Consider the following 13,080-nt stretch of genomic DNA (forward strand, 5'->3'; position numbering starts at 1 on the left):
GCCTGGCGGAGGGCGCGCCAAACCCGTAAGGACCAGCTGGGCACGCGCTGGGGTGATCCCGGGCCCACGTTCTTTCGCTGGCGACCCAGGACCCGCCGGGGCCCTGGCGGCCGCAGGATCGGGGCCAGCGATCTCCGTTCCTTTCTTCGGCCGCCGGCCCGATGGAAGAGCCTCCCGGAAAGCCCCTCAGCTTTGAGGAGAAGGAAAAGGTGCCTGGGACCTTGGAAGGGCTGGCACTCACTGTGATTCCCCACCCCCCGCCACTTCCCTAGTTTCAGGCCTGACGGTTCCCCCCGCCGTCCGAAGGTAGCAGGCACTCTGACCTGTCGCCCCCTCAGGGTAGAGTGGGGACCGGAATGACAATGCTGAAGAGCACTGTGCCCACGGGGTAACTGTAGCATTTAACAAAGTTTCATGATCACAGCACCAATGCACAAGTAGCAAAATGTAAAACTTTATAAAGACGAAGTCCCCTGTGACCTTCCCGCCACGGACCCCCGCACACCTTTCAATCTTGGTTTCCCCCCACTTAACGAGTAAATCTTTGGTAACCGGCTGGGATTTTCAGCATTTATTGGGGGGCGAGGTGAATGGTGGTGGTGTGGTCGTACCTGCTAACCACCCAAACGTAGTGCGTAGTTTTGGAGAGGGAAATGATCATCCCTGACCCGTATGATTCTGAACTTAGGTTTTCTTATTCCGTATGGAGGTCACATCCATGTTAACACGGAGGGTTTGAGTGTGCTAGCTGTGCCAGGCATCCTGCTGAATTCACATTAGCCCTTCAGCTCTCTTTACCCAACTTCTAGTGGGGGGTGAGACAGACCATTTCAAAGGAAGCAAGGTGATTCCGCATGTTCACTACAGGCTCTGTGAGACACAGTCAAGATGAGAGGTTAAGAGCAGACTCCATAGCACAATGACCTGAGTTTGAATTGCATAATCGTATCTGTAAAACGGGGGTAATAACATCTCAACGAATAGGGTAGTAAGGAGGGTTCAAAGGAGTCAATGTATGGAAGTTAGAAACGTACTTGGCACACCAACTGAAGCACAATATAGAACTGTCCCGTGTTGTGGAATTGAGAATGAGTCGGGGCGCACGTGACTCCTTTAGAGACTGTTTAATAGGATGCTATGAAAACAGAACTTCACACAGTCGATAAAGTGCCTACTAGCAAGCATGTTTGGCAGGTGATGATAGGTTTTTGTTTCTTTTAAAGTAGCAAAGGATTTTACTGGTTAAGGAACTAATACCTCGTGAAGAGACTCCTATTTCTTCGAAAACGAGAGAGGGTGACTTTGCTGTCAAGAGAACCCTTTGAATCTCAGAAATCAGAGAGATCAAGGGAATCTTAATCAGACTAGTTGCCCCAAGTTTATGTGTTTATTTAATAAGTATGTCTTGAATCCCCATTGTGTACCTGGCTAGGAATTCAGCAGTGAAAGCTTCGACTTCAGTGGCCTTGTGTATGTTCCTCAAATACACCAAGCCCATTCTACCACAGAACCTTTACCTTTGTGGTCCACTCTGCCTAGGATACCTTTTTATCTCAGTTCCCCGAACTAGCTCCTTTCTCTTTCAGATCTAAGTTCCACTTTTCTTCAGAAATGCCTCTTCCTGGACACCCTATCTTAAGCAGTTCATTCCCTGGGACCCAGGGAGATTGGAGTGGGACAAGAAAAATAAGTAGGGGAGGAAATGTTCCACAAAATAGAAATATTTCACGGAAAAGTCCCGAGAGAGTAGTGTTTGTGAGAACTACAAGTAGAGCCCTGAAGGCATTATAAGGGAGTGTACATCCACCCACTGCCTCTTGCTGAGGGCCCCTTCCTAGCAGTACACACTCATGTCTGGTGAGTACTGTGTCCCTTTCCTCTAACTCCATCTTTCCTCCTGCTCAGTATTGTTGGGTGTCTTTCTTGCAGTTGAAGGAAAAACTAGCATATTTGAGAAGAGAGTACAGCAAGACTTTGGCCCGCCTTCAGGTAAGTGACTCTGCTTTCAAACTGAGGCATTGTGTTACAAATTTTATAGAAACAGTTCTTCATATTTTAAAGATTTATTTGGAAGCTTATTTATGTACCTTAAATTTATTCCTGGAGATTTTGTTTTCTCTAGCGTGCCCAGAAAGCTGAGAAGGTTAAGGATTCTGTTAAGAAAAGAGTAGAAGAACAAACTTGCTCACTCCAGCAGGAAATTTGTCCATCGCTGAATCACTCAGGTAAAGTTAACACATTCGCTCATGCTAGCTTTATTGTTTGTTTGCCAACTGTTTTTGCTTTTTATTGTGAATTAGAGATAGTTTACGGACTTAGCAGTGTCTACTCCCATTACGCTAGATGCTATGCTTTCACCTGAATTGTTTATTTAGTTACTCTCAGTTTTCAGAACGTATACTTAAGCATTAGATGATTTAAATATATATGAAAGGCATCAAAATGTTCGTGGGAAAATTCCATTGTTTTAATTCCATTTTTCCATGAGCATTTGAAGCCCCCTTGTATGCACAAAGAAAAAAGTCTGGATGGAAATACTTTAAAAGCCAACAAGCATTTTGGTATTAAAAGTGAGAAATTTATTGGAAATTATTGAAATAGATAGCATTAAAATTATTTGAGCTAAGAGGAAAAAAAAAAGAAATAGACGGATATAAAAAATTAGGTGAGACTAGATGATTAGGATAATTAAATCTCCTAATTCTAAAAGGTACTTTTATCATTGAAATTCTATTGGCTGTTTATGAAAAATTACCATAGTTTATTAGCATATTAAAAACTTGAACCTGGATATGCTGAAATAAAATACCATTGATCTTTATTAAATAAATGTTAGATAATAATTAAATATTTTTGTTTCCTTTCAAAAGGAAAATATTACTTATATTTTTCATCCACAGAACCTAAAAATAAAGTCTATCCTCATGACAGTTTACAAATCAGTACTCAGCATGATGAAGAAACAGGAGAAAAGACATGTTTCACACCTGATATTGAAGCTGACTCCTTCAACCTTGAAGATGGTCCAGTGGAAGATTTACACCGACAAAGGACAGATGGTGTCCAAGACCATTTTTCGTACAGGGTCAATCACCCAGCTGATGATAAAAGACAGAGTAAATTGCCAGGAGGAAAAAAGCAGCAACAGAAAAGAACATTTATGTCTCAGGACAGAAAATCTCTCTTGCACTCTGATTCACGGACGCTCTCTAGAAAAGGACTAAAGGGACAGGAACAAGTCAACAGGGAAAATCCTAAGGCACCAGTATCTGAAATGAGAACTTACCTTTCTAGTCCTGAACCAGAAGTCCCACATTTTCCTGCACCAGTTACAGAAACTAACAGAAGGAATGCATTCATTCCACGAACTGCCCAGCCAGAAAGAAGTACTGATGGACTCTTAGGGGAAACTAATTTTCCCAAGGTGACCACAGCCCTTTTGCATACACCCTTAGATACCAGGAGTGGCCAACAACTTGAATGCATGCCTCCTAAAGCAAACTGTAAGCTCACTAAAATGAGCACTACTTTACCTCTAAATGTAGAGCCTCGAGATCAGAAAATGACTGTCCCTACAAATAACCCAGTGGTAAGTAAAGATAAAAGTGCAAATGACCAGCTGCTTAAAAGTCCTAACTTAGCCGCTGATCATTCACGTTTTATAAATGAGCACGCTTACCATAACGTATCAGCAAGTCAAAACCAAAACTTAAAAGAACAAAATCTCAGTGAGAAATTTTTAAAACCTCCTAATATTTTTGATGGCAGAAATGAAAGTCTTCGGGAAAATGAGGCTCTAAATACATCTAAGAGTTTGAGCCTAGAATCAATCTGTTCTGTTTCTGCAGAAAATGAAAAACATTCTTGTACAGTTCTAGAAGGGCTTCTGTTTCCTGCGGAATATTATGTTAGAACAACACGAAGCATGTCAAATCGCCAAAGGAATGTACCCATAGAAGCTGTAATTCAAAGTCATTTGCAGGATAGGAGGAAAGGATCGAAAAAGAAGATTAAAGCAACTAAAAAGTTAAACTTTTCCTATGAAGAAGCTGATGAAAGCAGAATTCAGATGAGTGACTCATGGGCAGGACAACCAAGTTCAAGAATTCCTGTGAAGTTTTTTTCTTTAACTGAGGCAAGTTGTCCCACCACACCTGCAAACAATAATGACTTCACTAGAAAGTCAGTAGCCCAGTCATCTGATAGAAACAGAAGGAAAAGAAAATCAGTCTGTAACCCAGTAGCTCATGACCAGGAACTTATTTTGCCCACTTCGGGCACATCAGGTGTTAACAGGACTAAGGAAGAAGTCATCTTGCACAAAGATCAAAATGAAAAAGAAGTTTTCTATGGTGAGAAGAGTTACATGTGGTTGGTATGATGATGACGATAGTTGGCATTGCTCTACTCTGTCCCATAGGGTCAGCATTGACGACAGTGGGTTTGGTTATTTGGTTTCTACGCATGGTCTAAATATTGTACGAATGCTAAATCATTGGGGCATCTTAGCAGCCTTGTAGGAAGTAGAAACTAAGGCAAGAGAAATTGAACTGTCTCCCCATGCACACAACTAGTATGTAGGCAAGCCTGGCAGTATAATGCCAAAGCTTACAAATAACGGTTGAAAACATAGACACTGAAAAGAAAAATGTATCATTAACTTTTCACAATGTGTCAACATTCTCTTGAATTGAGTTAATACTTTTTCAAGGAGCCCTGGGAGAGCAATGGTGACCCATTAGCTCAGCAGCCAACAAAAGGCTGGCAGTGTGAACCCAGCCAGTGCTCTGTGGGAGAAAAACCTGGCGGTCTATTCCCAGGACTGGTGTAGCATAGAGGACCCTGTAGGTCAGTACTACTTTGCAACATGAAGTCACTGAGTCAAAATTTGACGTAAGGGTACCCGAAAGAGTGTTTTCTCAGATACAACATGATCTTTGTCAGGGAACTTTTACTCAGACACATAATTGCTTTTACTTTATATTAGCCTCTACTAGATAAAGATAATTTTCTTCGGTGTGATCATACTTTTAAAAATGCAACTTTATTTTTGTGATTAAAATATCTAATGTAATCAAAGTTCTTTAAGTCACTCACTGCCATCGAGGTGATGTCCGCTCAGAGCAACCCTATAGGTCAAGGTAGAACTGCCCCTGTGAGTTTTCCAGACTGACCACGGGCGTAGAAAGCCCTCTCTCCCAAGGAGTTGCTGGTGGTTTCGAATGCTGACCTTGCTGTTAGCAGCCCAACTAGTTACCTCCATTTCACTAGGGCTCCCAGTTCCTCAAGTGCTGTGTTATAATTTAAACGTATGTTCATTTACTCCAAGTTATCTGATAAACAAATGATCCACGAACAGCGGATCATTCATTATGATTCCATAGTAAGTGTCAGCAAATTTTCTGCTAAGGGCTAGATAAGAACTATTTTAGTCTGTGAAGTTGATACTGCCTTGCTTGCAACTTCTCAGCTATGGTGTGGAATCTGCTGTGGACAGTATGTAAACAGTACTGTGTTCCAATTAAAAAACTTTAAAAACGTGGTGGGTTGCTACTGTATTTGAATCAGAAGTACACTCCTTGGATATTAATATTTCTTATGTTGACCTTTGCTGTTATTGTTGTTGCTTATTTTTGTATTTTAGGGAAGGAAGGTCACAGTCAAAAAGAGAACTCCATGACTTCCAGAGATAGTGTTTCTTGTTTAGCTTTGGATCGTGATACTGTCAGTCTTCCATTGCATGTGGATAAAATGCTAAGTTCAAAACAACGGTCATCTCTTTATAAAATCACAGACTTTCAGTTACCTGATGAAGACTTTGGATCTCTTAAGCTTAAAAAAGTGAAGCCCTTCTTAGAACAAATGATTGAATCTTTTGAGTCAAAAATGTGTGCAGAGAAGCATCGTCAAGAGGGAAAGGGTGCTGTTTGGGAAGAACTGATTCCTAAGCAGATGGATGTAGAAACGGAAGTCTTGGGAAAGGAACTCATCATACCATCAGGCAGTGCACATCCTAAAATGTCAAACCTACAAGCCAAGCCTAAGAACAAGGGTCTCTCTTCATCCATGCTACTTTGTACTCCTTTGATTACTGTTACACCTGAAGAACATGTCAGACCTACTGCAGACATGTGTTCGCCTTCCTTCCCCATCTTAGGCACTACTCCTCTTGTTGGCTCCCAAGCACCCTGTAAAAATGCGTCTACGAAGGTTGTTGGACCTACTTACTATACAGGCCAACTTTCTCACTTGAAAGACACAATCAGTCTTAATAGTGATACTAAGCCATGCAACAATTCCATCCAATGCTTAAAATTGGGTGCCAGCCTCCATGTTTCACATCGAAAAGAACAACCAGACTGTTGTGTCTCCGACTCCCAAGCAGCACCTCTATCCATGGAGTCGTTCACTGCCAAAGGAAGTCAGCTACGTGGAAGTGCATGCTTGGAGTTGTGCGAAGATTCCGTTGAGCAGGTATAATCCGTTGCCTTCATGAAATTTTCTCTGAAGAAATAACAGATCTTAGCATGGATAGCATAACTTCCTTCTACAATATCTCCTTGGTATTTGAGAATGTTCTAACATTTCTTTGTAAATATTAAGTTCACTCTGAAGAAATTAAAATATATATTTAAGAATATGGAATGATCCTAATTTTGTTATTAATGAAGCAGTTGCATTTGGAACTTTGCTGCTGTTACTGGAAGAAATAAAAATATACAAAGTAGATATTTTGATGACTGAATTGAAAGCATACATAAATCAGAGATTAACACTGTGACTTTTGTTTCCACAGACTATAGCAGACCTTACTACCTATGACAGCTCAAACCCAGGCAGCCTACAATTGGTTTCAAAGTTACAGGTCAGAAGAATGTCTCCTTATAGTAGTGTGTCTTCTGTTTGAGACATTTGATACATTTCTAAGATGATTTAAAAAAAATTTATAATACAGCTTTCTGTTCTTTTATTTAAAACTATGACATGAAAGAGGTAAAACAGATTCAGGAAAACTCAAGGTACCCACCTCTGTTTATACTTTGAGATCCCCGCCATTCCAAGACATTTGTATGAGAAGCTATTGCCAACAGTAATGTAGGCTAAGTAATTCAACTTTGTATCTAAATTTAAATCAGGCATTCAGACCAAACATGGAATGGGTGTCATGTTTGCGTTGCTTATGGAGACTTAGGAAGTAACATCCCAGAGCACCGTGGACACTGTCACCTGGGTAATTGTTTGGGGAGAGACATCTCCTGTATTGTAGGGTCTTTAGCAGCATCCTCTACATCAGAGGTCCTCAAACTTTTTAAACAGGGCCAGTTCACTGTCCCTCAGACCGTTGGAGGGCCCGACTATAGTTTAAAAAAAAAACCTGAACAAATTCCTATGCACACTGCTAAGCAGGACAGGCAGCAAAAACACCCGGGGACCGCACGTGGCCCACGGACCACCGTAGTTTGAGGACCCCTGTTCTACATACTAGATGCCCAGGGCCCAGGAGGAAACCCCTCTGCATGTGACAACCAAAATAGACACATATCTCCCAGGAGAACAACATCATCCTAGATGGAAAGCATTGGTGTGCAGGGAAGAGCTTGAAAGACCCAGACTGTGCCTTTTACTGAATGATCTTCAGCAAATTGTTAGCTTCATAATCCCAGTATCCTTTTGTGTAAAAGATGGATAGCAATGCCTGTGGCCTATTTCAGACATATTCTCCAGTCAGTTTGAACAACTTGGTATCTTGAGGAATTGACTTTCATTATTTTCAATTTTATATGCAACTAGTATATATATATATATATGTGTGTGTGTGTATTTTGTCTGTGTATCTATGATTACGCTTTCTCCCTTCCCTCACCATTTCTAATAGCATTTACTTCATTTTTTCTTTTTTATCTCCCCTATATTAGCTGTACCAGAAACTTAACCATTCTGTTAGGCTTTCAAAAAACCAGTTTTGTTATGTTGTTAGTGATAGTATTGTGTTTTTATTTCTTTCAAATATCTTATTTTTTTCTGGTGATATTTTTTAACAACTTTTTTAGTTGCATTCTTTATTTAATTCTTATTTTCTAATAAATTCCTGTATTTATTTATTTTAATACTACTTGACCATGCCTGGTAGTTTTAGATATACTGTGTTCTATTGTTTGTTTCTAAAAACAGTTTGTTGTTTCAGCGTTTATATCCTCTGTAACCTATGTGGTTGATTAGAATGTTTATCCAAGTGGATAAATCCTCATACGTACTCTTTTTGTAAAATGAAATCTATTCCATCTGGAAGATATTTTTTAATCTATCAAATTAGACCCCCAAACTATTTATCATTTAAATATATAAAACTTAAATTACAGTAACTTGGTATTTCATCTGATCTTTGAGATATATTTTCAGTTTCTTTTTCCTTTCATAGACATGTCAAGTATGACTTTAAAACAACTCATTTGTTTCGTTGTCAGAACCCTGCAGGTTCCTGTTCTGTAGATGTGAGTACCATGTGGTGGGACAGCACTGGGTCTAAAGAGTCATGCATCATAACTGCCTGTGAGTATGCAGTTTCTCTTTGGAAACCTCTGGATACATGGCAGTGGGAAAAAGTTTATACCTGGCACTTCACAGAGGTAAGTCAGCTTAGTGCTGAAACAGCTCTGTGCAATCATGCATGACGTTGTCGAGGGGCAGCTACCAAGAATGGGACTTAGGACAGTGTAAATTGTGTAGATTTTTTTTTTCCTGATGAAATTATTTACATATACAGAAAAGTGGTATATGCTTATCCCACTATCATACACTTATCCAGGGAGATGGGTTTTTATTAATAGACATGTTGGTGGAGTTTGGAGTTTTATGCCTATTTTGACTTCTAAATTTTTATATTCAATATTTATATACTTTTCCCTTTACCAAAATATTACTTTTGCTTTGTTTTGAGATACATTACCTCTAGTCTTTGTCCACGGTCACACATGGTCGAAATCCTAGTATGCTTATAATTTTTGAATCTGCCTTTTCTTACCATATAATTATTTTTCCTTGCTGCTGCATTTTTTGTTGATTTTCATTTTTGTTCTCCACCATATACCCAGCACTATAGTTTGTACACAAGTGCTCAGTAAATATTTTTGTTGAATAAGCTTTAATCTTAAATAGCTGCATCATGGCAGAATTTACTAATTATTCCCCTTTTATTAGCCATATGGATTATATTAAGTTAGTGCGCCAATAAATGTTGTTGCTGATAAGTATTATTGAGTTGATGCTAACGCATAACAAACCCATGTAATGGTAGGGACAAGCAAACACTTATCCCATAGTTCCATAGGATGTAATCATTATAGGAGTCCTGGTGGCAGATCTGGTTATGTGTTGGACTACTAACTGCAAAGTTAGCAGTTTGAAACCACCAGCTACTCCATGGGCAAGAGATGAGACTTTCTATTCCTGTACAGAGTTGCAGTCTTGGAAAACCATAAGGAGAGTTTTACACTGTTCTATAGGGTCACTGTGAGTTGGAATCAACTCGATAGCTCTGAGAATCTTTATAGGAGTAGATTTCCAGGTCTTTTGCAAAACTATTAGTGGGTTTGAACTGTCAACCTTTTGATTAACAGCCAAGTGCTTAATCATTGTGCAACCAGGCCTTCTTGCTATAATAAATACTATTACTCATATAGCTCATTTGGCTTTACCACTGTTTGCTGAACCTTCTCATATGATTTTAATGCTAGAATCTATCTTCCTGTAATGAAAAAAGAAATGGGATAAAAATGTGAAATTTTAGATTACTTAAAAACTAAACACCAGAGGCCATATGGGACAATGGGAGGGAGCACCGTGCTGTTGCCAAAAGCTAGGAATTTAAGTCCTGACTGTGCTTACTGGTCGTGTGAAGTTCAACAGCCTGGTGCCGCCAGGGCTCTCTTGAGAGCCATTTCTCTCAGTGAAATCAGTATTACAACCAACCAATCGATATAATCTTTGATTCTTTTTGTTCTCTGTAGATTCCAGTATTACAAATTGTTTCAATGCCTGATGTGTGTAATTTTGTGTGTGTTGCTTTGGGAAATTTAGAAATCCGAGAAATCAGGTATGTTATTCTCAACGAGTATTTTTTGTTGTTTTTTCAACCCCCTTTATCTTTGCCTCTGCCAGACTGTTATGAGTATATATTATAGCTCAGCTTGAGTCTTGAATCTTTAGTCTTGAAAGGACTGGAATTTAGTTCTAAGAAGAGATTTGTCTTAAATATGAGAAGAAACTATCAATACAATGACATCTTGAACTAAAGTTTCCAGTTAAACTTTGAAACTGCTTCTTTAATATTAAAGATTTATTCCTAGCTTTCCCCTATTTTTTCCTTTTATTTTGTTTAGGGAATTATTTTATTCCTCTAATGATGTGAGTGAAAAGCAGGTGCTACTGAAATCTGGGAATATAAAAGCTGTGCTTGGTCTGACAAAGAGGAGGCTGGTCAACAGCAGTGGGACCCTTTATGACCAACAAGTAGAGGTCATGAGATTTTCAGAAGATGGAGGGTAAGAAAAGTATTGGTTGAATTTTAACTATGAAATAGAGAATGATTTTATCACAGGGCTCAGAACCTGGATTGCATCCATCTCCTCTTTCTGTGCTGTAGGTATAATATAAAGGAGACCTGATAGCGCCATGGTTACATGCCCAGCTGCTAACTGAAAGGTGGATGATTTGAACCCACCAGCCTCTCTGTAGGAAAAAGATGTGGCAGTCTGGTTCCATAAATTGTAAAGCCATGGAAACCCTACGGGGCAGTTCTACTCTGTCCTTCAGGGTGGTTGAGAGACTGCAGAGGGATTAGGTGTTATTATAGCTATTATTCAAACAATAAAAACCCCTGGAACTTGAAAAATAAAAATAAACCAAAATCATTGAGTTGATACCAACTCAGTGACACAAAGTAGAATGGATGGACCCTTTGGATTTTCCTAGACTAAATCAGGAGTAAACAACCTCATCTGTGGAGCAACTGGTGGGTTTGAACCACTGATCTTGTGGTTAGCAGTTCAATACATAATCCACTGTGCCACCAGAGCTTCTAACATAGCTAGAGTTAGGCTATAAGTTCAAGCAGTTTATAGAGACAGAAGCTAGACATGATAAGAGACAATAACTCAGAGGAGATAACAAGGGGATAGAGAGATTCAGCAAACATAGTTTTCTTTATTCGTGGGTCTTCTTTGTAATCTCTGTTCCTTAAATATTAGAAGTGTCTAACATACTGTGGTGCCACATCATGAGTCCCTCAAGTTAGAAGGTATTGGAGAAGAGCTGCCTCCTCAAAATAGAGTCAGTCTTAATGATGAATGGAGCAAAGCTTTCAGGACCTTCATTTGTTGTTGGGAACGGACTCAAAATAAGAAGAAACCGTTATAGACATCTATTAATAAATTAGAAGATGGAACGTAGGAAAATGGGAAGTTGTCAAAAGTTAAATGGAATGCGTTCATTCGTTCCTTGCCCTTATTGAGCTGAAATGGACTCGTAATAGCAGAGCACACCAGAAATATGTACCTGTGTTTGACTATACAGAGACTTTTGACTGTGTGGATCACAAGAAACATAGAAGAGAGCGGGGATTTCAGAACTCTTAATTGTGCTCATGCAGAACCAGTACATCAACCAATGGGCAGTTGCTTGCAGAACAGGGGAATAATACTGCAGGAAATGTATGCTTTTCAACCATATGTCAAGCAAATAATTCAAGAAGCTGGAAGAACTTGGCATCAGGATTGGAAGAAGACTTATTAACTGCTTGTGGTATGTAGATGCTACGACTTTTTTTTGCTACAAGTTTATTGAAAGAGGATTTGAAGCATTTGCTGATGAAATTAAAGACTGCAGCCTTCATTTTGGATTATAACTCAGTGTAAAAAAAAAAGTAAACCTTTTACAACTATCCATAGCCAATATCATGATAAAAGAAAAAAAGATAACGTCAAAATTTTCATTTAACTTGGATTCACAATGAAGGCTCATGGAAGCAGCAATTAAGTCATAGGATGTATTCATTGGCCAAATCTGCTGAAAAAGACATTGAAAGTGTTAAAGAGCAAAGATGTCATGTTTAGGACTAGCCTATCCCAAGCCCTGATATTTTTATTTGCCTGGTATACGTGTGTAAGTTGCACATTAAATAAGGAAGACTAAAGAAGGCCTGATGCATTGGAATTATGGTGTTGGTTAAGAATATTGAAAGTACCACGGACGATCGGAAGAACAAGCATCTGTCTGAAAGTCTACAGACAGAATGCTCCTTAGAAGGAAGGTGGGTGAGACTTCATCTTATGTACTTTGGACGGCTTATCAGGAGAAAGCAGTTTGCGGAAAAGGGCATCATGCTTGATAAAGTAGAGGGTCAGTGAAGAAGAGGACTCTCGAGGAGGTGGATTGACCCAGTGGCTGCAAGATGGGTTTACACATAACAATGGTGAGAATGGTGCAGGACTGGGCGTTGTTTCCTCCTGTTGTACCTAGGGTCCTATCAGTCAGAGCCATCTCTACGGTACCTAAGGTCTTAGACCTTTTTCTTAGTCCACACACTTCCCATTTCTTCAATTATCATCTTGGTGCAGATTACTTGCAAAAATTGGTCCTTAGCCCTGAACTTCTGACCTATATACCTATTTATTAGATATCTCCTGGACACCTCAAACTCAACACGTTGAACTTTTATTAGAGCATCCTTTCTTTTTCTTCTATATTAACCACAATTTGTGATTATTTATCTTGTCTTTTCTAACAAGGGGAAGTGGTGATCTTGTGTTGTCCATTCATGACCTTCGTTGCTGTGATTTAGGTAAAAGACAGGTCATGGCATGCTTGAATTCGGAAGGGAAGTGTTAGTGTAGAGAGAGAGAAGCACAGATTTGAGAAAGACGAACATGTGAAATCGTTAGGACTTGGTGCTTAGCTAGAGAGAGAAAGGTAAGGATAATGCCCAAGTTTTTACTGGGGTCACTTGGTTAGCTGGTGGAGTTTGTTGAATTAAAGAATATAGAAGGAAACATGGGATTTTTTTGTTGTTGTTTTGTTTTTTGC

At 39.5% G+C, this 13,080-nt stretch overlaps 1 protein-coding gene across 5 annotated transcripts in view; it reads left to right on the top strand.

Moving 5' to 3' along the window:
- Positions 1–91: 91 nt before the first annotated feature.
- PALB2 (partner and localizer of BRCA2) overlaps positions 92–13,080 on the top strand; it is a 29,008-nt gene continuing 16,019 nt past the window's right edge. For 3 of the 5 annotated variants that reach the window (XM_045286070.1, XM_030884368.2, XM_045286071.1), the window contains exons 1-9: positions 92–209; positions 1,930–1,989; positions 2,123–2,225; positions 2,901–4,352; positions 5,645–6,474; positions 6,797–6,865; positions 8,466–8,627; positions 10,008–10,093; positions 10,380–10,541. In XM_045286070.1, the coding sequence (XP_045142005.1) occupies positions 162–209; positions 1,930–1,989; positions 2,123–2,225; positions 2,901–4,352; positions 5,645–6,474; positions 6,797–6,865; positions 8,466–8,627; positions 10,008–10,093; positions 10,380–10,541 (2,972 nt within the window). In that variant the 5' untranslated portion in view covers positions 92–161. Of the gene's footprint in view, positions 210–1,929; positions 1,990–2,122; positions 2,226–2,900; positions 4,353–5,644; positions 6,475–6,796; positions 6,866–8,465; positions 8,628–10,007; positions 10,094–10,379; positions 10,542–13,080 lie in introns of those variants that run through there. The other 2 variants (XM_045286072.1, XM_045286073.1) reach the window with 2 other exon arrangements.

The sequence above is a fragment of the Echinops telfairi genome, unplaced genomic scaffold (genome assembly GCF_000313985.2).
Source record: "Echinops telfairi isolate 266 unplaced genomic scaffold, ASM31398v2 ScPeMD7_5;HRSCAF=22, whole genome shotgun sequence".
Classification (NCBI taxonomy): domain Eukaryota; kingdom Metazoa; phylum Chordata; class Mammalia; order Afrosoricida; family Tenrecidae; genus Echinops; species Echinops telfairi.